General features: G+C 37.9%; 1 protein-coding gene across 3 annotated transcripts in view; it reads left to right on the top strand.

The window, feature by feature from the left end:
• PCDH19 (protocadherin 19) overlaps nt 1-24,145 on the top strand; it is a 153,995-nt gene that overhangs the window by 94,463 nt on the left and 35,387 nt on the right. Inside the window, exons 4-6 of one of the 3 annotated variants that reach the window (XM_058712763.1) lie at nt 1,200-1,372; nt 12,472-12,575; nt 13,402-13,420. In XM_058712763.1, the coding sequence (XP_058568746.1) occupies nt 1,200-1,372; nt 12,472-12,575; nt 13,402-13,419 (295 nt within the window). In that variant the 3' untranslated portion in view covers nt 13,420. The remainder of the gene's footprint in view (nt 1-1,199; nt 1,373-12,471; nt 12,576-13,401; nt 13,421-24,145) is intronic. The other 2 variants (XM_058712762.1, XM_058712761.1) reach the window with 2 other exon arrangements.

The raw sequence follows: 24,145 nt of genomic DNA, 5'->3' as shown, positions 1-24,145 counted from the left end.
CAGAGATACAATAGGTCTGTTGGGACTTGTCCTAATTCAAAAGCATGACACTCTCCCTTGTCGAGACAACAACACATTTCCTTGAGTATGCCTTTGCTACTTGCTCATTGACTGGGGAATGGATTCACCATTTACTAGGTATTTCAGATGCATAATTTATGGCGCATGGTGTTGCACATCTGAAGATTCTGTCAGAACTTACAAAATATTAGAAATTGCAGGTGGGGGCCTCTATGGATATACATTATGTATTATTCTCTATGTTGGATAGTATGGATAGTATATTTAGTGCATTGTATGGTGGATTGATTTAACAAATACAAGAAAAATTGGCCGATAAACTCTTCAGCTGAAAGTTTTCATATTCTTATCATAGCTACACCCAAAATATTATTAGAGCTCACTCTCTGGTTCTCTTTCATCTTACTGTGCATGCACCAAGGCTTTTGTCTTCTCAGCCCCTGCTTCTCCTCTTTGTGTTTGAATTTGTCTCTCTGACTTTCTCTGTTAAAACTCACCTGAGTTCTCTCATCCGGATTTCTATTTTAATTACATTGCCTCAATTTCTGCCACTTTCATTTTACAGTTGATTAGTAGACATCTTTGGAGAAGCAGCATACATAGTGGTTAAGGGCCCAGGCTCTGGAGCTAGACTGCCTGTCCTGGGTTTGGTCTTACTAAATTTTCATCAGTTGTATGCAAGTTACTTAACTTCCACGTGCTTCTGATCTTTCATCTGTAAATGGGAATATTAATGGTACCTTTCTCTCATATAGTTGTAATTATTAAAAAAGTTAATTCACGTCAAGCATTTAGAATAGTGCCTTATTTATAGTAATCACTCAGTAAACATTAGTTATTATTTTACTTTGATTCTATAAGAAGAGAGAAAATCTTTTGAAATGGTGATATTCTTTGGAAGTGGTGGTTTCAGATTTGTACCTTCTTCCACCTTGCCTGTAGTAGTAATACATTGAAGATAAGTGAATGAAAGTATTAGCTGCATCAGCCTCCAGTAGTGGGAACCTCTCTGCAGTGTTAAACAGAAATTATCTTTAAACAGAAAATTCCTCTTTCTACTCTTTTGAACAATCCAGTCACTGTTGGCCTCACCACAGAGCTGATATCATCTTGCCTCTGAAAGATTTTACAAAACAGATTTATCACAGTTGTAAATTATCATTCTTTCTTCAACCCAGCAGCTCCACCTTCAAGGACTTAGAGGGCAACAGTCTGAAGGATAGTGGTCATGAAGAGAGCGACCAGACTGACAGTGAACATGATGTCCAGCGGAGCCTATACTGTGATACTGCTGTCAATGATGTGCTGAACACCAGTGTGACGTCCATGGGATCTCAGATGCCTGACCATGGTAAGGGTTGGTTGGATGTAATTTGCAGCCATAGATCCCAAAGAACCCAGAATGTTTGTAGGTACTTTGTTCTACTTTACTGTAATGAGTGTGTTGCCAAGGTGTACACTCTGCTCATGCCTGAGTATCATCTATATAGTTTTGAGGTGTCCTAACACCTAACCAGTCTACTTCACCCTCATAGCTGACTACATGTACATATTGTATACATTCTCTTCAATAATAAATGCACTGAGCACATAGAAAGTGAGCAGATGCCTTCTCACCAGGAAAAAATGCCCCTTTTTGCTTTAGTACATGAAATTTAATTGATCAGTTGAGTCGCAAAAAACATAGCACCAACGAGACCAAAGCGGTGGGTTTTATTTCCATATCAGGCTGGTTAAATTTACCCAGAGAGAGACTCTGTTCTCTGACCACAGATTGCATACCCTTTACTGAGGGTAGAAAGTACCAAACTTCCCATTTTGCCTGTGGGGCTGCAATGCCAAATCCCTCTAGCTACCACACAAATATATGTCATTGATCATAGGACAGACCAGGGTAAGAAAGTATGGCTGACTCAAAGTAGCATTCTGTGCATATGAGAAACACCTCAAAGCAAATGTCAGGAGTGGTATTCTCATGTATGAAGAAGAGTCTATTTTCGTGAATTCAGCCACACATGGTTTAGCAAGAGGAGCTATTTAAAACTGTGTTAGGCAGAAACCAGGGTATAAAAACATTAGCAGAGTTCAGCTAACGCAGAATGTTCAGATGGGCTTGGGCACAAATGTCATTTTAAATGTTTTACTGATGCAAACATGGTAGGCAAACAGCCTGTCTTTTTCAATTAAGAACTATGAATTCATCTTGGTGTTTAGGCTCAGTGAAGCTTCAGAATGCTTGGCTGTGTCTTGGGAAACACTAGACACAACCTCAGTTGGAAGCCCCACTGCTAAAAGACTTAAAGATGAGGAAACAAAATATGGTGATTATGTGCTGGTCTTCAGCTATTTCATTTCACTGTAAACATCATTAAATGCTTTTGTTTTGGTCTTATAAATGAATCCAAAGGAAAAAAAATTGCACAATTCACAAAATAAAATGTTTTTCATAGAAAAAAAGTCACTGTAGAGTCTATTAAATTGTCTAATCCATCCCCTCCCCAGCAGACTCAAGTGTCAAAGTCTATAATATATAGAGCTCACTACTGATTGTGCATTGGTGTCTTCCCTAATTGGTGAGTGGTGACATCCACAGAAATAATATAGTTTCTGGGCAACCTTACTAATATTAAAGATGAAAAAATTAAACATTTATATAACTGAAACAGAGACTGTTTAATTCTCAGAGGTTAGTAGTGTGTTACAGTATACAGACTGTTATGTATCAGTTACTAGTCTTGTGGCTCAAAAAAGTGCTTTTTCATTTATGTCACAAAGGCTTTTATTTGGATGCTTTTTAAAGATGAAGTGAATGCAGAACAGGAAATAGCCATAATTAATTTTCAGTTTATCCCTGGCCAGAACAACATCTGTTTTAATTTTTTGTCACATTTTTATAGAAAAACAGTATCAGTGGACTATTTTAGTTTTTCTGAGGGAGTGTTTCTTACAAATGGGATGTATTGTATATATATGGTGTGCAAATTGTATAATAATCAGAGTATTCTAAAGCAAATGTGTGACATTATTCCAAGACTCTTCTACATATAAGATGATTACACACTCATGAGTGTGCACACAGACACTTTCTGCTATTCCATTTTGGCAATACCTTCAGACATTTTTTTTCCCCTCAATATTCAATTTGCATGTATATATCTTAATTTTTTTCCATCATTCCAGCAGTAGCTAGAGTTTGTTTTTTTCAATTTGGTTGAGTCATTAAACTTTAGGTACAGAGGGCATTCCAGTCTTGCTTACATCTCAGGTTCTAACTTGTGATATCCCAGTACTTCTGAGCTTTCCATAATAATACTTAATTGTTATATCTCAAATCAACTCTAGGCTAGCCACATAAATTGTGTCACCTCAGTTATTGCTACCTCAAGCAACAGCAACAATTTCAACAATTAACATTTTATAGCATTTTATTATCTCAATCCTGGATTCACATGTTTCTCATTTTATCCTGAGGCACAGTAGTTGAAAGACAATCACTGGGGCGCCTGTGTGGCTCAGTCGGTTAAGCGTCCGACTTCGGCTCAGGTCGTGATCTTGCAGTCCGTGAGTTCGAGCCCCGCGTCAGGCTCTGTTCTGACAGCTCAGAGCCTGGAGCCTGTTTCAGATTCTGTGTCTCCCTCTCTCTGACCCTCCCCGTTCATGCTCTGTCTCTCTCTGTCTCAAAAATAAATAAAGGTTAAAAAAAAAAAAGAAAGACAATCACTGAGCAAATTTACCATGTATACTTGATCTTGTGACTATTCTAACTAGAATAGTTCTAGGTATATTAATTCCAGGGCAATATGTTATTGTCACTTCTGAGGACTACTGATTTAGAAAGGTCATGAGGGAAAATGAAATTTTCTCTAAACCTGTACTGAAAGTCTCAAAGATTCCTTGAGGGAAAAAAAAAATATATTCCCAGATCTCTTTGGTTCATTAATACTGTGATAAGCATCTCAAACCCATGTGCCCTGAAATCCAAAGCTGAACTATTTTTAAGGTTTGAGTAGATGTCTCTGGAGAATAAGGGTTATAATAACCTTGTCCAACTAACTCTAATCCTGATAATATTTCTTCTGGTCCTGTTAGAACCACTCCAAAGTTGGGCCAAATATACCCAATAGAGTGTACCTTATACCTTTGTCTTGGCTTACCTTGGATTTCATGATTGTAGTTTTCTGTGTTTTCTAATTTTGATATTAGTACAACATCTTTCTTTAATTTTTTTATTTTTTAAAATTAGTTAAGATACAATGCAATATTGGTTTCAGGAGTAGAATTTAGTGAGCATCTTTCTTTGCGTATATATGGACACATGATTTATGGGGACTTTCAGGATTTGTAAAATAAAGATAAATTTTTAAGTTTATTTATTTATTTTGAGAGAGAGAGGCAGCGTGAGTGGGGAAGAAGCCCAGAGAGAGTCAGAGAATCCCAAGTGATTCAAGAGAGCCCCAAGTGGGGCTTGAACCCACAAACTGTGAGATCATGACCTGAGCTGAAATCAAGACTCGAATGCTTAACCTACTGAGCCACCCAGGTGCCCCTAAAATAAAGATAATTTTATGCATCTGTTAACTTTTTCCTTGAGAAGGAATGGGTTGTTCAGTGAGCTATTATTGTGTTGCCAGAATTTGAGGAAAAGGTAAAAATTGTATTTGTTCCCCATATTTCCAGACATCTGGGCCATGTGCTTCCTCACACTGCCAAAAGCCTCTTTGGGTTTTGTTCTTTTAACTGCTATAGCAAAAGAATGCTCAGTGTGAATGTCAAAGGTGCTTCATGATTTTAAGAAGAAAGGCCCAAATCCCTTAATTTTCAGCAACCCATCTTTGAGGCCATTCCTAGGGATGGGAACCCAGAATCACTATATTCAACCAAGGAAAGAATTTATGGAAGACTTTTGCTCCCAAAGGGCAAAGTCCAGAGTTCAGCCACTTGCGTTTGGATTATATTTTGATTGCTCCAACCTGATACATACATGAGCTGGGTCAGGGTGGGGATAAGAAGAAATGATAGGAATTACTACTTTCTGGATTATTATCAAGCCTGGTATCACTCTCAACATGCCTAAGACCAGGTCAGTTTGTTGATGAACTGGCTGAGCTGAATTTCCTTGTTGCCAGGTGACTGAATTACAAATTCATTTATCATCTGAGTGCCCTTGAATTAATATGTCTCAGCTTGTCCCCAGTAATGCAGCTCTCAGTGTCATGGATTACCAGAAAAGAAGGTGATGGAGACTTCTTTATCCTGTACTTTCTACTCATATATAGCACTTTTTGGAATGCTATCTCTCTATAGCTCTCTAAGTGCCTTGAGAACAATTAAGTGTTGTCACTCAGAGATTTTACTACCTGATTTAGTTCTTGAGGTGATTTGGTGCTGAGCTTGGGAGGTCACACTCAAATATTTTAACCAATGCCTTTTCTTTCTGAATTTGAGTTATTTGGTAAAATTAACTTCTGTCTCTGGAGAATAAGAGAATTCTTATTTCTATAAGGCCAAGAATTTTGCCTTATGGAAAATTGCTGCAGAGAGTCTCTAAGAAGAGTAATTGACCAGAAGAGAGGTCAGAGGTGCTAAAGGTTCATGGGTTTGTTGCACAATTAGGGCTATCACTGGGTTTGAATCTCTTCGTCTCAAAGTTATTTCTGGATTGAGTAGTGCTGGGGTTACTAGGATTCTGTCTCTTCCATGCTTCTTTGCATGGCCATTTGTGATGACTTGGATATACCATTATGCTTACTTAAATATGTAGTCCTGATATGAAATTGAGGTTTATGGGAATCATGTCCTAGAACTATACATACTAGTCCCAAGCTCAACTAATTTGTTTCAAATCATACTCAATCTCTCTTACTTTATGATTTTAATTACTGATTATAAATTCACCAACTGAAAAGGTGACTCTAATTGCTCTAATGTGCACTTAACTTAGAGTTCACTACGACACTGAATTTCCCTCCCCTGCTAATTGATACCGAATGGAAGCAATGTACAGCACCTCGCAATAACATCTATCTGCTTTTATATCCAAATGCATCCAAATGCAATATAATGATTGCTTTATTTCTGAAAGTTTAAATCCTTCTGAATTTTACTAAACTTGTTTATTTGGTAGCTCATCACCTGAGTATCATTTAATATATTTGTTGTGTAAAACATGGATTTAAAGAACTTGATCTGTGCCCAATGCAACTGCTATTATAAATTAGCCATGAAAATATTCTGTAGGCTTCATACTATGCATATTCTAGTTTCACTCACAGGTGTATTAAGATGTTTATACTTCCAACATTCTACCAGCAATTTGTAATTTTATTTCCTTTAGTTCTTCTAATGAAATTATGATTTAGTGAGTGAATATCCCTTCCTTATCCTCTTACCTATCCCCCTGACTCATCTCTCACCTCACTAGATTTCCAAACATTCATTTCAGTTAATCTCTTGGTAAAATAGGGAGTTATCAATGGAGAATATTTTGTGACATTGCAAAGTAGTGTGCTTCTGGGCTCCAGAAATGTTAGCATGGACCAGATGTTCATAGAGTAATTGAAAATTACATTTTATCAGAATAGCATTTACTGTTAAAAAGTTTTATCTTTACTTCAACAAAGAGGTTGAACAGATCCCCCTGGACCTGAATTAGCATCTTTGAGACTAGATATACTGTTTTGCAATTCATGTGATTATTTCTCCCCTAGTTTTCCTCATATAGAATCTTTTAAAAATGTCTTCAGCCTCATGCATATATATACCAGGTGAAATGTTTAATAACTTGAAAAATGGAATGTATATATATATACATATATAGTGAATGTATATATACATACATATATACATATATAGTGAATGTGTATGTGTGTGTATATATATATATATATATATACACACACACACACATATAGTGAATCTGTATATGTGACTTTCAGCTGTTTTCATCTTGTCCCAGGTATACAGTAGTCTAATTCCAGGTAGGAACAATGCATGCATAGCTATTTATCATTTATCCATGCATTCAACAGTATTTTTCAATGCCCACTGTGTGCCTGGCTCTGGGAATTGAATGTGTCAATTACTGCTGTTATTAACTGTGAAAGTTCTCATCTTTTTAGCTTTGCTGATCTGGGGTTTACTGAAGTGAACAATGTCAGCTCAATGATGAGTAACTTCCTGATTTTAGAAATCATCATATGAATAGAGCCAGGTACCATTAAAAACCTTATTACTATTGTGTCAACAAAGAAGAAGAACCAATAAAAGGAGATTATTGCAATCGAGGTCTTATTTTTAATAAGAATATCATGAAAGACTCTTATTTGGTGTCCTAACTTGAACAATGTCACAACGGTAAACATTTTCTTTTTAAATATATCTGCTCTGAGGCTGAACTTCTTGCTCACTTGTAGCTAATGTCATTATAAGATGGTAGGTCTAATGTCTGACATGCCCAGTTACCTTGCTGGTTTAAATTTTATTTAATGTTTATTTACTTTTGAGAGACAGAATGCTAGTGGGAGAGAGGCAGAGAGAGAGGGAGACACAGAATCAGAAGCAGGCTCCAGGCTCTGAACCGTCAGCACAGAGCCCAATGCAGGGCTCGAACTCACAAACTGTGAGATCATGACCTGAGCCCAAGTTGGACGCTCAACCGACTGAGCCACCCAGGCCCCCAACCTTGTTGGTTTAGAGGCACTCAGTGGTATTCAATGCTCAGTCTCCCTTTTCCTCTGATGTCCAGCAATTTTTATACATTCTCAGTCTCAGCACTGCCTGGGCAGGTGGGAATCGAAGGACAGGTGATTGCTTTTGTTATTTCAACTACATTGCTGCACCAGATAATTGGACTCCTTTCAAAGCATTATTTACATTTTATTGGCAAGACAGTCACTGGAATAAAAAGTTGTCCCTAACTAATGGAAACATTCATGCTGTTAGCCGTTGTTTGTTAGCATTATTTTGGCATGGGACTTTTGGTCAGAGATTTCTTTTAGGCCAGTTCTGTTCATCTGCTTTGAAATAGAAACACTATTCCCCCTCTTTTTAAATATTTTTTTTCCTGATCCTCTTGGAACTTTTAGTTGTCTCATATTCAATGTCTACTTTAAAATTTATTATTATTAATAATTACCTGTGGAGAGAGATTCATTATTCATCAAGAGAATAAATGCCAGGGGCTTTCTTGACTGGTTAACGCTAAGAATTTCTATATTTCTAAGCACTTGGAAAGCATTGAAGGATGGAAATTATATAAAGGAAGCACACTGAACAATTAAGAATTTCATTCTCTAGGAGTTCATGGCCCAAAAGCACAAATAGTCCAGTATGGAATAGACCAAGTAGGATCAGTGAATAAATTAAGAATACTTGAGCTACAAAGCAAAATACATTTCAAAGGACACTTTGGTGTAATGGGATCCCTTTGGAGGAATACTGGAAGCCAGGTCCTGGTATAGTATGCTAGATAAAAATATGCTCTGTTTGGGTGATTTGCCAGGTGAATGTTTTCTAATTGCTTTGTTTTTTTTTCAAGTTTTTATTTAAATTCTAGTTAGTTAACATATATGATAAAATTGGTTTCCGGTGTAGAATTTAGTGATTCATCACTTACATATAACACCCAGTGCTCATCACAATAAGTGCCCTCCTTAATACCCATCATCTATTTGGCCCACCTCCACCCACATTCCTCCATCAACCCTCAGTTTGTTCTCTATAGTTAAGAGTCTATTATGGTTTGCTTCTCCCTCTCTCTCTCTTTTCCCTTCCCATACGTTCATCTGTTTTGTTTCTTAAATGCCACATATGAGTGAAATCATATGGTATTTGTCTTTCTTTTGCTGACTTATTTTGCTTAGCATAATACACTCTAGCTCCATCCACATCGTTGCAAATGGCACAATTTCATTCTTTTTGATGGCTGAGTAATATTCCTGTGTGTGTGTGTATACAGCACATATTCTGGTTTTAAATGTTTCCTTATTTTTGAGAGAGGGAGAGAGAGAGAGAGAGAGAGAGAGAGAGCAAGCAGGGAAAGACAAAGAGGGAGGGAGACATAGGATCCGAAGCAGGCTCTGCACTGACAGCAGAGAGCCTTATATGGGGCTGGAACTTACTAACTGTGAGACCATGACCTGAGCCAAAGTTGGGCGCTTAACTGACTGAGCCACTCAGGTGCCCAAATACCATACATTCTTTATCTATTCATCAGTCGATGGACATTTGGGCTCTTTATATAGTTTGGCTATTGTTGATAATGCTGCTATAAACATTGGGTTGTATGTGCTCCTTCAAATCTGTATTTTTATATCCTTTGGGTAAATACCTAGTAGCGCAATTGCTGGGTCATAGGGTAGTTCTATTTTTAGCTTTTTGAGGAACCTCCATACTGTTTTCCAGAGTGGCTGCACCAGTTTGCATTCCCACCAACAGTGTAAGAGGGTTCCCCTTTCTTCATATCCTCAGGAACATCTGTTGTTTCCCGAGTTGTTAATTTTAGCCATCCTGACAGGTGTGAGGTGATGTCTCATTGCAGTTTTGATTTATATTTCCCTGATGGTGAGTGATGTTGAACATCTTTTCATGTGTCTGTTGGCCATCTGAATGTCTTCTTTGGGAAAATGTCTATTCATGTCTTCTACCCATTTCTTTTTTTTTTTCTTTTTCTTTTTTTTTTTTAATTTTTTTTCAACGTTTTTTTTTATTCATTTTTGGGACAGAGAGAGACAGAGCATGAACGGGGGAGGGGCAGAGAGAGAGGGAGACACAGAATTGGAAACAGGCTCCAGGCTCCGAGCCATCAGCCCAGAGCCTGACGCGGGGCTCGAACTCACGGACCGCGAGATCGTGACCTGGCTGAAGTCGGACCCTTAACCGACTGCGCCACCCAGGCGCCCATCTTCTACCCATTTCTTAACTGGGTTGTTTGTTTTTTGGGTGTTGAGTTTATTAAGTTCTTTATGTAGTTTGGATACTAACCCTTAATCAGATATTTAATTTGCAAATATCTTCTCCAATTGCTTTATGATAAAACAATAGTTACATAGGCCATGATAAGTAGGCATACTGCTAATAGGGTAAGAGATGAGAAACAAATCAAGTTGTTTTATCAGACTAGATCATATGGGTTGCTTCGCATACTCAAAAAAGTCCATTGAACTGTCAAAACCATTATTTTCTTTGGGTCTTCCTATCTATTTAACATCATTTCTGTCCTGTCATAAGATGGCTAAGAATCATAAACTCCATCAGAATGGGAAAACATAAATCTAAACTTGTCATTTAAATATTTATGAAGATTTTTTTTCTGTTCATTTTTCCTTAACCCCTTTATTATGAAATAAATATTGAGAATCAAGTCCAGTCATAATTTAAAAAGCAATTTCAAGAATACCAAAATCATGTGTTATTTCTTTACTTTTTGGGAAAAATACTTGTGAGATGTGTTTCCTCTCTTATCATAGATGCTTTTGATCATCCAGAGTTTTATGTCTTAGTCTCAGGTATTTTTGGTCTCAGTCTTTACTAGATGGGTGATTGCCTGTTTACTTTGGGCCAAGAAAAGGTCATTTGACATATCTACTTGCAGTTGTTTTTTTTGACAAGCAAGTCTTTTCAGTTTCTTTTCCTACATGGCTTATCCCCAATAAATTTCCAAGTGTGGAAAAATCACCAAGCTCTAGACTGGAAAATGTTTGAGCTGGCCCTTAGGGCCATCAGAAAAGTTGTTTTTTAGATATTTACACACAGCTCAGGGAGGGTATACAGAGAAGATATTTTTGCAACTGGGCAGAATGGAGTCCCATTAACCAATTTTTTCTGCCATGTAGAGAGAATACAAAGCAGTTCCCCATAACTTGGGCGAAAGAGATTATCAGTGAGATACCAGTATCTATAATTGTTTTGGAGCAAATCCTTTGAGGCTGGAAATTTGTGTGCAGATGACAAAGTCAAAAGGATATTGTGGGATTTTAGGTTTTATGGTGAACCCTGAACATCACTCAAAAATGTGCAGATCTAAGATCTACTCCGTAGATGGAGGAATTTGTGAGATGGTATGTGGTAATTTTTTTTATTATGAAATTTATTGTCAAATTGGTTTCCATACAACACCCAGTGCTCATCCCAACAGGTGCCCTCCTCAATACCCATCACCCACCCTCCCCTCCCTCCCCCCCCCCCCCCCGCCATCAACCCTCAGTTTGTTCTCAGTTTTTAGGAGTCTCTTATGGAATCTGTCCTTCTTGTGGCAGAGGTAATTTGAAAGACACTAAATCCAGAAGTGGCCAAAGGAGTTTATTTGAAAACAAACTTTTTGTGGCTGAACTCATTCAAAGTTTTGTCTTTTTGAGGTGGCCTCATGAGAGGCATTTTGTTTTTTGAGGGTTCCTGGTAATCGGAAATAATAGTTCTTCTCCATTATTCTTTATAATAGTATAAACAACAAAGTTGCAAGCGGTTAAATCTGAAGTAATAGACGATGCAATTTTATCATAAGTTAGTTCTTTTAAACTTTAGTAACATCCATTTCAATGGTAAATGAGACACTTTAGGTTCTTGTCTTTGTCTAACGGAAATATTTTCAATTTGGTGGAAATTAGAACCTTAAAAACTTATTCATCTTCTCCTATCCCAGTTAGCTAAGCCTTAGGTTCTTTCTAATTTGTGGTCTAGTACCTAGACTCTAAGTCATGCAGGATTGCCACTGTACATTGCTTTAAATAAAAGCATAACTTATTACATTGCCATTTTAAATAGATATCTGTAAACAAACACTGCGGTTATCACCTGGAAAAACTTGGTAGCCTTAAATGATTTCAGCTAGGCAGTTTTGCAGCCATGAGTTTGCACACTTAGAGACAGTGCCAGAGGTATGTTTTCCAACTTGTATGAAGCCACTTTCTTTACCTTTAACCTTATATAGTCTCTCCTTTCTATTTTTAGCTTGGAAAATAATAGATGTTTGACCACTTGCTTTCTTCCCTCCTTTTTTACCCTGTGTGGAGTTCACAACCTATGTGAACAATAGAATCTTCCTCATTTTAATACATGGACAAGAGGAATGGTTTAGGTTCCAAGATATTTAGACTAGTCAAACTGTTCCAAGGCATCACCACCTGCTGTTTTTAGTCATTAATGAGGCTGTCAGTTGCTCTAATCTGGGAGGTGAACCAAAATAATGGTTTTTGATTTTAATTTAATTTAAAAATTAGTTCATTGAAAAAAAAATGCCTCCAGCATTTAAGAGTCAGGTTTCCCACTGTTGATAAACCAAAGCCAGTCAGATGCAGAAGTTGAACCACTATTCATATGCAAACATTACTAGTTTAAACTTGGAGAACTATTATTATTATCACTAGGTAGAAAATTTAGTCCTTTTATTTATTTTACTTTTTTAGTTATTATTTTAATTACAGTTGACATACAGTGTTATAAATATTGTTTCAGGTGTACAAGAAAATAATTCAACAATTCCATACATCACCTGGTGCTCATCAGGAGAAGTGCACTCTTTAATCCCCATCACTCATCTCCCCACCACCTCCCCTCTGGTAACCATCACATTGTTATCTATAATTATTATTATTTTTAAAATTTTTAATGTTTATTTTTGAGAGAGAGAGAGGGATAGAGCATGAGTGGGGGTAGGGCAGAGAGAGAGAGAGAGAGAGAGAGAGAGAGAGAGAGAGAGAGACAGAATCCGAAGCAGGCTCCAGGCTCTGAGCTGGCAGCACAGAGTCCAATGCGGGGCTCAAGCTCATGTGAGATCAAGAACTGTGAGATCATGACCTTAGCTGAAGTCAGACACTCAACTAACTGAGCCACCCAGGTGCCCCTGTTCTCTGTAATTAAAAGTCTGTCTCTTTCTTTGACTCTCTATCTCCCATTTTTTTCCTTGGCTTGTTTGTTTTGTTTCTTCAGTTCTACATATGAGTGAAATCATATGGTATTTGTCTATTCTGACTTATTTTGCTTAGCATTATACTAACTCCATCCATATCATTGCAAGTGGCAAGATTTCATTCTTCTTTATGGCTGAATAATATTCTGTTGTATATATGTACCACATCTTCTTTATATATTCATCACTCATTGGACACTTGGGCTGCTTCCATATCTTAGCTATTGTAAATAATACTGCTATAAGTATAGGGGTGCATGTATCCCTTTGAATTAGTGTTTTTGTATTCATTGAGTAAATAGCCAGTAGTGCAATTGCTGGCTTGTAAGGTAGTTCTATTTCTAAGTTTTTGAGGTACATCTAAACTATTTTCCACAGTGGCTACGCCAGTTTGCATTCCAACCAACAGTGTACGAGTGTTCCTTTTTCTCCACATCCTTGCTAACACCTGTTGTTTCCTGTGTTTTTGATTTTAGCCATTCTGGAAGGTGTGACGTAAGATTGCATTGTAGTTTTAATTTGTATTTCCCTGATGATAGGTGATGATGAGCATCTTTTCATGTGTCTATTGGCCATCTGGGTGCCTTCTTTGGAGAAATGTCTGTTCAGGTTTGCTGCCAAATTTTTAATTGGGTTATTTGTTTCTTTTGGTGTTGAGTTTTGTAAGTTCTTCATATATTTTGGATACTAACCCCTTATCAGATATATCATTTGCAAATATCTTCTCCTATTCTGTAGGATGCCTTTTAGTTTTGTTGTTTCCTTTGCTGTGCAGAAGCTTTTTATTTTGATGTAGTCCCAAGAGTTTATTTTTGCTTTTGTTTCCCTTGCCTCAGGAGACATTTCTAGAAAAAGTTGGACTATGGCCAGTGTCAGAGAAGTTACTGTCTGTGTTATCCTCTAAGATTTTTATGGTTTCAGGTCTCAAATTTAGGTCTTTATTCCATTTTGAATTTATTTATTTATTTATTTATTTATTCATTCAATATATGAAATTTATTGTCAAATTGGTTTCCATACAACACCCAGTGCTCATCTCAAAAGGTGCCCTCCTCAATACCCATCACCCACCCTCCCCTCCCTCCCACCCCCCATCAACCCTCAGTTTGTTCTCAGTTTTTAACAGTCTCCTATGCTTTGGCTCTCTCCCACTCTAACCTCTTTTTTTTTTCCTTCCCCTCCCCCATGGGGTTCTGTTAAGTTTCTCAGGATCCACATAAGAGTGAAACCATATGGTATCTGTCTTTCTCTGTATGGCTTATTTCACTTAGCATCACATTCTCCAGTTCCATCCACGTTGCCACAAAAGGCCATATTTCATTCTTTCTCATTGCCACGTAGTATTACATTGTGTATATAAACCACAATTTCTTTATCCATTCATCAGTTGATGGACATTTAGGCTCTTTCCACAATTTGGCTATTGTTGAGAGTGCTGCTATAAACATTGGGGTACAAGTGCCCCTATGCCATCAGTACTCCTGTATCCCTTGGGTAAATTCCTAGCAGTGCTATTGCTGGGTCATAGGGTAGGTCTATTTTTACTTTTCTGAGGAACCTCCACACTGCTTTCCAGAGCGGCTGCACCAATTTGCATTCCCACCAACAGTGTAAGAGGGTTCCCGTTTCTCCACATCCTCTCCAGCATCTATAGTCTCCTGATTTGTTCATTTTGGCCACTCTGACTGGTGTGAGGTGATATCTGAGTGTGGTTTTGATTTGTATTTCCCTGATAAGGAGCGACGTTGAACATCTTTTCATGTGCCTGTTGGCCATCCGGATGTCTTCTTTAGACAAGTGTCTATTCATGTTTTCTGCCCATTTCTTCACTGGGTTATTTGTTTTTCGGGTGTGGAGTTTGGTGAGCTCTGTATAGATTTTGGATACTAGCCCTTTGTCCGATATGTCATTTGCAAATATCTTTTCCCATTCCGTTGGTTGCCTTTTAGTTTTGTTGGTTGTTTCCTTTGCTGTGCAGAAGCTTTTTATCTTCATAAGGTCCCAGTAATTCACTTTTGCTTTTAATTCCCTTGCCTTTGGGGATGTGTCGAGTAAGAGGTTGCTATGGCTGAGGTCAGAGAGGTCTTTTCCTGCTTTCTCCTCTAGGGTTTTGATGGTTTCCTGTCTCACATTCCGGTCCTTTATCCATTTTGAGTTTATTTTTGTGAATGGTGTGAGAAAGTGGTCTAGTTTCAACCTTCTGCATGTTGCTGTCCAGTTCTCCCAGCACCATTTGTTAAAGAGGCTGTCTTTTTTCCATTGGATGTTCTTTCCTGCTTTGTCAAAGATTAGTTGGCCATATGTTTGTGGGTCTAGTTCTGGGGTTTCTATTCTATTTCATTGGTCTATGTGTCTGTTTTTGTGCCAATACCATGCTGTCTTGATGCTGACAGCTTTGCAGTAGAGGCTAAAGTCTCGGATTGTGATGCCTCCTGTTTTGGTCTTCTTCTTCAAAATTACTTTGGCTATTCGGGGCCTTTTGTGGTTCCATATGAATTTTAGGATGGCTTGTTGTAGTTTCGAGAAGAATGCTGGTGCAATTTCGATTGGGATTGAATTGAATGTGTAGATACCTTTGGGTAGTATTGACTTGAATTTATTTTTGTGTATGCTGTAACAGAGTGGTCTAGTTTCATTTTTTTGCACATTGCTGTCCAGTTTTCCCAACACCATTTGTTGAAGAGACTGTATTTTTCCCATTGGGTATTCTTTCCTGTTTTGTCGAAGATTAATTGACCATATAATTGTGGGGTTATTTCTGGGTTTTCTATTCTGTTTTATTAATTTTAATGTTTATTTATTTTATTTATTTTAATGTTTATTTTGAGAGAGAGAGAGAGCAAGCGCAGGAGAGGGGAAGAGAGAGACACACACACACAGAATACAAAGCAGGCTTCAGGCTCCGGGCTGTCAGCACAGAGCCTGGTGCGGGGCTCCATGAACTGTGAGATGAACTGTGAGATCATGACCTGAGCCGGTCAGATGCTCAACTGACCGAGACAGCCAGGTGTCCCTATTCTGTTCTATTAATCTATGTGTTTGCTTTTGTGCCAGTACCATACTGTTTTGATTACTACAGCTTCATAATAAAACCTTAGGTCCAGAATTGTGATGCCTCCAGCTTTGTTCTTCTTTCTCAAGGTTGCTTTGCTATTCTGGGTCTTTTGTGGTTCCATACAAATTTTAGGATTGTTTGTTCTAGTTCTGTGGGAAATGCTATTGGTATATTGACAGGTATTGTATTAAATGTGTGCAATGCTTTGGGTGATATAGAAATTTTAATAATGTTTGTTCTTTCAATCCACGGGCATGGGATATCTTTTCATTTCTTTGTGTCCTTTTAAGTTTCTTTCAACAGTTTTTTATAGCTTTCAGAGTACAGATTGTTCACCTATTTTATTAGGTTTATTCCTAGGTGTCTTATTGTTTTGGTGTAATTGTAAGTGGGATTTATTCCTTAATTTATCCTTCTGCTGCTTCGTTATTGGTATATAGAAATGCAACATATTTCTTTTTTTTCCAATATATGAAATTTATTGTCAAATTGGTTTCCATACAACACCCAGTGCTCATCCCAAAAGGTGCCCTCCTCAATACACATCACCCACCCTCCCCTCCCTCCCACCCCCCATCAACCCTCAGTTTGTTCTCAGTTTTTAACAGTCTCTTATGCTTTGGCTCTCTCCCACTCTAACCTCTTTTTTTTTTTTCCTTCCCCTCCCCCATGGGTTTCTGTTAAGTTTCTCAGGATCCACATAAGAGTGAAACCATATGGTATCTGTCTTTCTCTGTATGGCTTATTTCACTTAGCATCACACTCTCCAGTTCCATCCACGTGAAATGCAACAGATTTCTGTGCATTGATTTTGTATCTTGTGACTTTTACTGAATTCGTGTATCAGTTCTAGCAGTTTTTTGGTGGAGTCTTTTGGGTTTTTCTATAGATTATCATGTCATCTGAAAATAGTGAAAATTTTACTACTTCCCTACTGATTTGATGCCTTTTCTTTCTTTTTGTTGTCTAATTACTATGGTTAAGACTTCCAGTACCATGTGGAATAAAAGCGGTGAGAGTGGACATCCTTGTCTTGCTCCTGACCTTAGGGGAGAAGCTCTTAGTTTTTTCCCATTAAGGATGATATTAGCTGTGGGTTTTTAATATAAGACCTTAATTATGTTGAGGTATGTTCCCTCTAAATCTATTTTGTTGAGGGTTTTTATCATGAATGGATGTTGTACTTTGTCAAATGTTGTTTCTGCAACTATTGAAATGATCATATGGTTTCTATTCTTTCCCTTCTTGCTATGATGTATCACTTTGATTGATTTGCAAATATTGAACCATCCTTACCTCCCAGGAATAAATCCCACTGGATGATGGTGTATGATTTTTGTTAATTTATTGTTGAATTCGGTTTGCTAGTATATTTTTGAGTATTTTTGCATCTATGTTCATCAGTTATATTGGCCTATAGTTCTCTTTGTGGTTGCTTTATCTGGTTTTGGTATCAGGATAATGCTGGCCTCCTAGAATTAATTTGAAAAATTTCCTTCCTTTTCTATTTTTTTGGAATAGGTTGGGAATAGGTATTAACTCTTCTTTAAATGTTTCATAGAATTTGTCTGTGAAGCCATCTGGTCCTGGACTTTGTTGGGACTTTTTGATTACTAATGCAGTTCCTTTGGTGGTTTTCAGTCTTTTCAATTTTTTGATTTCCTCCTGTTTCAGCTTTGGGATTTCATATGTTTCTAGAAATTTATCCATTTCTTCTAGGTTGTCCAATGTTGGCATATATTTTTTCATAATATTCTCTTCTAATTGTTTGTATTTTGGTGGTATTGGTTGTTATTTCTCCTTTCTCATTTGTGATTTTATTTATTTGAGTCCTTTCTCTTTTTCTTGATAAGTGTGGCTAGAGGATTATCAATTTTATTTATGTTTTCAAAGATCCAGCTCCTGGTTACACTGATCTGTTCTATTGTTTTTTTTTTTTTTTTGAAGATTCTGTATCATGGGGCGCTTGGGTGGCTCAGTTGGTCAAGCGTCCGACTTTGGCTCAAGTAGTGATATCACAGTTCATGGGTTTGAGCCCTGCGTCAGGCTCTGTGCTGATGGCTCAGAGCCTGGAACTTACTTCGGATTCTGTGTCTCCCTCTCTCTCTGCCCCTCCCCTGCCCATTCCCTGTCAGTCTCTGTCTCTCAAAAATAAATATATGTTAAAAAAAATTAAAAAATAAAGATTCTATATAATGTATTTCTACTCTAATCATTATCATTTCTTTTCTTCTGGTGGTTTTATGTTTTGTTTGTTGTTCTTTTTCTAGCTCCTTTAGGTGCTAGGTTAGGTTGTTTGTTTGAAATTTTTCCGGCTTCTTGAGTTAAGCCTATATTGCTATAAACTTCCCTCTTAGAATTGCTTTTGCTGCATCCCAGATGTCTTGGACTATTGTGTTTTCATTTGCATTTGTTTCCATGTACTTTTTAATTTCTTTTTTGATTTCCTGTTTGACCCGTTCATTGTTTAGTAGCATGTTGTTTAGCTTCCATGTATTTGTGGTCTTTACAGTTTTTTCTTGTAGTTGACTTGTAGTTTTATAGTTTTGCGGTCAGAAAATATGCACAGCACAGTCTGATTTTGATCTTGAATTTGTTGAGGTTTGTTTTGTGGGCTAATATGCGATCTATTCTGGAGAATGTTCCATGTGCACTTGAAAAGAATGTATATTCTGCTGTTTTAAGATGGAATGTTCTGAATATATATGTTAAATCCATGTTTTTCAGTGTGTCATTCAAATCCATTGTTTCCTTGTTGATGTTCTGTTTAGATGATCTCTCCATTGATGTAAGTGGGGTATTAAAGTCCATGAGTATTATTGTGCTAATATAAATCAATTTATTTATGTTTGTTATTAACTGTTGTATGTATTTGAGTGCTCTTATGTTGGGTGCATAAATATTTATAATTGTTGTATCTTCTTGTTGGATTGCCCCCTTTGTTGTTTTATAGTGTCCTTACTTTGTCTCTTACAGTTTTCCTTTTAAAGTCTATTTTGTCCTTTATAAGTATTGATACACCAGCATTCTTTTGACATCCATTTGCATGATAAATGTTTCTCTGCATTTATCTTCAATCTGCAGGTGTCTTTAGGTCTAAAATAAGTCTCTTGTAGGCAGCATATAGGTGTGTCTTTTTTTTTAATCCATTATGGTAACATATCTTTTTTTCCCCCTTTCTCCAAATTTTCATTTAAGTTCCAGTTACTTAACATACAGTGTAGGGGTGCCTGGGTGGCTCAGTTGGTTGAATGTCTGACTTCAGCTCAGGTCATGATCTCACAGTTTGTGGGTTCAAGCTCTGCATCAGGCTCTATGCTGACAACTCAGAGCCTGGAGCCTGCTTCAGATTCTGTGTCTCCCTTTCTGTCTGCCCTCCTCTGCTTGCACTCTGTCTCTCTCTCAGAAATAAATAAACATTTATAAAAATTTTTAAAAATACAGTGTAATATTTGTTTCAGGTGTAAAATGTAGTGATTCATCACTTATATACAGCACCCAGTGCTCATCTCAACAAGTGCCCTGCTTAATATCCATCACCTGTTTAACCCATCCCCCACTCCCCTCCCCTCCAATAGCCCTCAGTTCATTCTCCATAGTTAAGATTTATTTCTTGGTTTGCCTCTCTTTTCTTACCCACTATGTTCATTTGTTTTGTTTCTTAAATTCCACATATAAGTAAAATCATATGGTATTTGTCTTTCTCTAACTGATTTATTTCATTTAGCATAATACTCTCTATCTCATTTATGTCATTGCAAATGGCAAAATTTCATTCTTTTTGATGGCTAATATTCCATTTTCTTTTGATTGGAGCACTTAGTCCATTTACATTTAAAGTAATCATTGACAGATATATATTTATTGCTATTTTATTACGTGTTGTTTGGTTGTTTCTGAAGATTTTCTCTGACCTTTTCCTATCTTTCATGTTTTGCTGATTTTTTAGTGATATATTCAGATTTATTTCTTTTTATTCATTGCATATTTATTAGTGGTTTTTGATATATAGTTACCATTAGGTTTATGTATAAACTCTTCTGTATATAGCAGTCTTTATTAAGTTTATGGTCATTTAAGTTTGAACCCATTCTTTTCTCCTCTCTTCCCCATGTTTTTGGTATATGTTATTATGTTTTATATCATTTTTTTGAATTCCTTGACAGTTGTTTTATAGGATTATTCATCTTTACTACTTTCATGTTTCCTACCTATGTACTGTCACTTTTGGTCTCTACTTTCCACTCAGATTTTCCCTCTTAATATTTCTTGCAGAGCTGGTTTAGTGGTCATGAACTCCTTTAGTTTTAGTGTGTCTGGAAAACTCCTTATCTCCCCTATTCTGAATGACAGCTTTGTTGGATAAAGTATTCTTGGCTGTATATTTTTCCCATCCAGCCCTTTGAACATATGATGCTCCTCACTTCTGGCTTACAAAATTTCTCTTGAAAAATTTCCTGCTAACCTTATGGATTTTCCTTTATAAGTTAATGACTTTTTTGTCTTGCTGCTTTTATAATTTTTTCCTTATCACTATATTTTTCAAATTTAATTATAATATGTCTTGGTGTCAATCTGCTTTTGTTGATTTTGATGAGAGTTCTTTGTGCCTCCTGGATCTGGATATCTGTTTCCTTCTGCATATTAGGATCATTTTCAGCTATTATTTCTTCAAATAAAATTTCTGCCCTTTTCATTCTTCTTCTGGGACTCCTATAATATGAATCTTTTTATGTTTGATGGGAGTCAGTGGGTCCTCTAAGTGCATTCTCATTTTGCATAATTCTTTTTTCTCTTTTTTTTGTTCTGCTTGATTACTTTCCGTTACTCTGTCTTGTAGGTAACTAATTTGTTCCTCTGCTTCTTCCATCGTGGTGTTCATTCCATCAAGCATGTTTTTCCTTTCATGTATTGTACTCTTTATCTCTACTATGTTATTCCTTATCTCTGTGTTGAGTCTTACTCATGTCTTCCACTCTTTTCTGAAGTCCAGTGAATATCCTTATGATCACTGCTTTAAATTCTCTATCAGGCATGTTACTTATATCTGTTTCTCTTAGATCTGGCTATGGTCTTGCCCTCTTCTTTCATTTGGGATAAATTTCTCTGTCTCATTTTGTCTGCCTGTCTTTATTTCTCTGTTTTAAGAAAGTCAGCTCTGTCTTCTGCTCTTGAAAGTGGTGACTTTATGAAGAAGAGGTCCTGAACTGCCCTTCAGTGCAGTGTACCCTGTTCACCAGAACCTGCCACTTCAGGAGAGTATCTTATGTGTGTTGCTTATGTCCTGCCATTGTGTCTGAGTCACTTTTCATTGCCATTGGTCACCTGCACTAACTCTCTGCCAGTTGTGGGGTTGCTTGCTCTCTGTGGTGTCAGTGAGACCCAAGCAGGCCAGCTCTGGGGGAGCGTGCTTATCAGGGAGCTTGAGAGCAGGGCAGCAGTGTTAGCAAAGTGTGTGCTGGACCAGTAGTTGTATACTAGATTCTCTGAAGTGCTGTGGTGGCTGGGTGCTAGGTGTCAGGGCAGCCAGGGGCATGAGGCTAGGCACAGTATGTGACACTGGCTGGGGGCACACCACTAGGCACAGTGTGGTGGTTTGGCCCAGTGCTGTGGCTGAACTGAGCATGGAGCATGGCCTCAGCTGTGCACCTGGTGTCTGTGCCCATTATGTGAAGGTTGCCTGGGGCACATGACTTGATATGGTGTGAGACAACACCTGTGGGCACCTGGCTGGGAGTGGAATGTGGCAGCTGCTGGGAGTGCGTGGCTGGGCCAGACACACAAGGATGGCTGTGGATGCACAGGTAAGCATGGCACTGTGGATGTGCACCTCACTTGGTGGCAGCTGTGCACCAGGCAGCTGGTGGGGTGAATTCTTAGCTTTAACAAGATTTGTCCTGATCCCTGGGCCGAGGCCAGCAGGCTTAGAGTGGGTAAGTCCTCAGGAGAACTCATGGGCATGGTGCACTGCTAGAGGGTTAGGTAGCAAGTGTCTGTACAGCCCTGCCTGGGGCAGGTGTCTTTGTCCTTATTCTGGGGATGGGGAAGGAAAATGTCTCCTGCCAGCTCCTGTGTTTTCACAGTCCCCCAACATGATCAGAAATCAGTATGAATAGATCTGTCTCTTGTTTGCCCTGGAATTGTGTAAACTGTAGTTTTTATGTTGCCTCTCTGAGCAGGCTGCTATCTCTTTAATGACAGTGAACAGCTATTACCAGCCCTTTAGGCTCTCCCATTGCTGAGTTTGCTGTCTTCCAAAGCTCCAGGTTAGAAACCCCACAGGTTTTACAAGCTCAAGGAATTCAGCCCCTTTGGTTTTTAGAGCCAAATGCTTTGGGGATTAGTATTCTCTGTGTGAACTCCCTGGTATGAGGGCCAGTTTCTTGGCTCTCTCTGAGTGCACAGCCTCTTCCCTCCTACAGACAGCCTCCCTCTGCCTTTCTGACTTTACTAACTTTTCAGATGCAGCTTCTTCTCTATATCTAGTTGTAGAGTTTGTTCTGCCAGTCTTTGGATCACTCTCCAGTTTATTGACTTGGATATGGGTGATATCTAGTTGAAAATGTGGGATCGGGTGAACTCAGGGTCCTCCTAATCTGCCATCTTCCCAAACTCTGAAAATTTAGTCCTTTTAATTTAAGGAGCCATTTTATCCCAAAGACATGCTTCATATAAATATATGTTCCATTTTTTTTTTCTGGAAGAAAAACAGATGTACCAAAGTTTGAAAACTTTATTAATGTCAAAACCCAAATCAATGGCAAAGTCCAGAGTAAAGCCCAAAGTGAAAATTATTTTGCTTGACTCACTGCCCATCAAACTGTACATTTTAGAAGTTGAATGATTATCTGTGAGTAACCTATTAAATCTGGGTTTCCCTACACTGAATGATTTTGCTGAATGGCAAAATGAAAATTCAGAAATACAGTTTCTTTGTACAAAGTGGATTGCTAAGACCTGGAGCCAGACCTTTGTGCCAACTGTCAACTTACAAGGTTTCATTATGTCTCTCAGAGCTTCACCAAACACTTTAAGATTTATAATTGATGTCAACTGTAGTTGAAGGCAAAGAAAACCTTCCTCCTTTGACTACATAAAACAGTACTTTACTGTAGGGCCCTAGTTAGCTGCAGGGTAGGTGTATTGAATCACACTAACCTTTTGCTAACACAGCAAATGAGCACTTCCTGAATTCAGCTGATAGTCTATGCAGCTAATGAGTCTGCAAACACATTGAGCTGCTGGAGCTGGTACCAAGAAACCACCATTCCAAGCTAACCATCTCTTATTAACCTTTTGGTGTTTCCTTTGTTATCCTAATTAGAGACTCATAAAAGTATTTGATTTTGGGGCACTTGGCTGGCTCATTTGGTAGAGTGTGCAACTCTTAATCTCAGGGTTGTGAGTTCAAGCCCCATGTTGGGCATGTAGCCTACTTAAACAAAAAGAAAGTGTTCAGCATGGATGGAACTGGAGAGTGTGATGCTAAGTGAAATAAGCCATACAGAGAAAGACAGATACCATATGGTTTCACTCTTATGTGGATCCTGAGAAACGTAACAGAAACCCATGGGGGAGGGGAAGGGAAAAAAAAAAAAGAGGTTAGAGTGGGAGAGAGCCAAAGCATAAGAGACTGTTAAAAACTGAGAACAAACTGAGGGTTGATGGGGGGTGGGAGGGAGGGCAGGGTGGGTGATGGGTATTGAGGAGGGCACCTTTTGGGATGAGCACTGGGTGTTGTATGGAAACCAATTTGACAGTAAATTTCATATATTAAAAAATAAAAAATAAAAAAAATAAAAAAAATAAAAAAGAAAGTGTTCATATCTGCTTTGGATCTTTGGTTTAAAATACAATTTTCAAAGAGACACAATCCACTTTAAGGCCTCCATTAGTATGGTGTTTCTCCTCATGAAGGAAAATGAATAACTTGCCATTAAAGTTTGTGTGATTAATCTGTAATGTTCCAGTAATTAAAATGCCAGAAAAAGTTGCTTCTGTAGTTGGTATAATTCATTATGCTCTCCAGTTCCAGTGGTAGTAAAGAGGGTGGCAGTTGTTTCTATCAGCATTGTATGTTGACAGTCTGAAGGTACCTATTCCCAGGCTGTAGCCTTGCCTGCCAGACTACTTGTCTTTCTTTTGCTTTGGACTTAATTCCTCTT

The sequence above is a fragment of the Neofelis nebulosa genome, chromosome X (assembly GCF_028018385.1).
Source record: "Neofelis nebulosa isolate mNeoNeb1 chromosome X, mNeoNeb1.pri, whole genome shotgun sequence".
Taxonomy (NCBI): Eukaryota; Metazoa; Chordata; class Mammalia; order Carnivora; family Felidae; genus Neofelis; species Neofelis nebulosa.
This window is presented reverse-complemented; position numbering and strand designations above follow the sequence as displayed.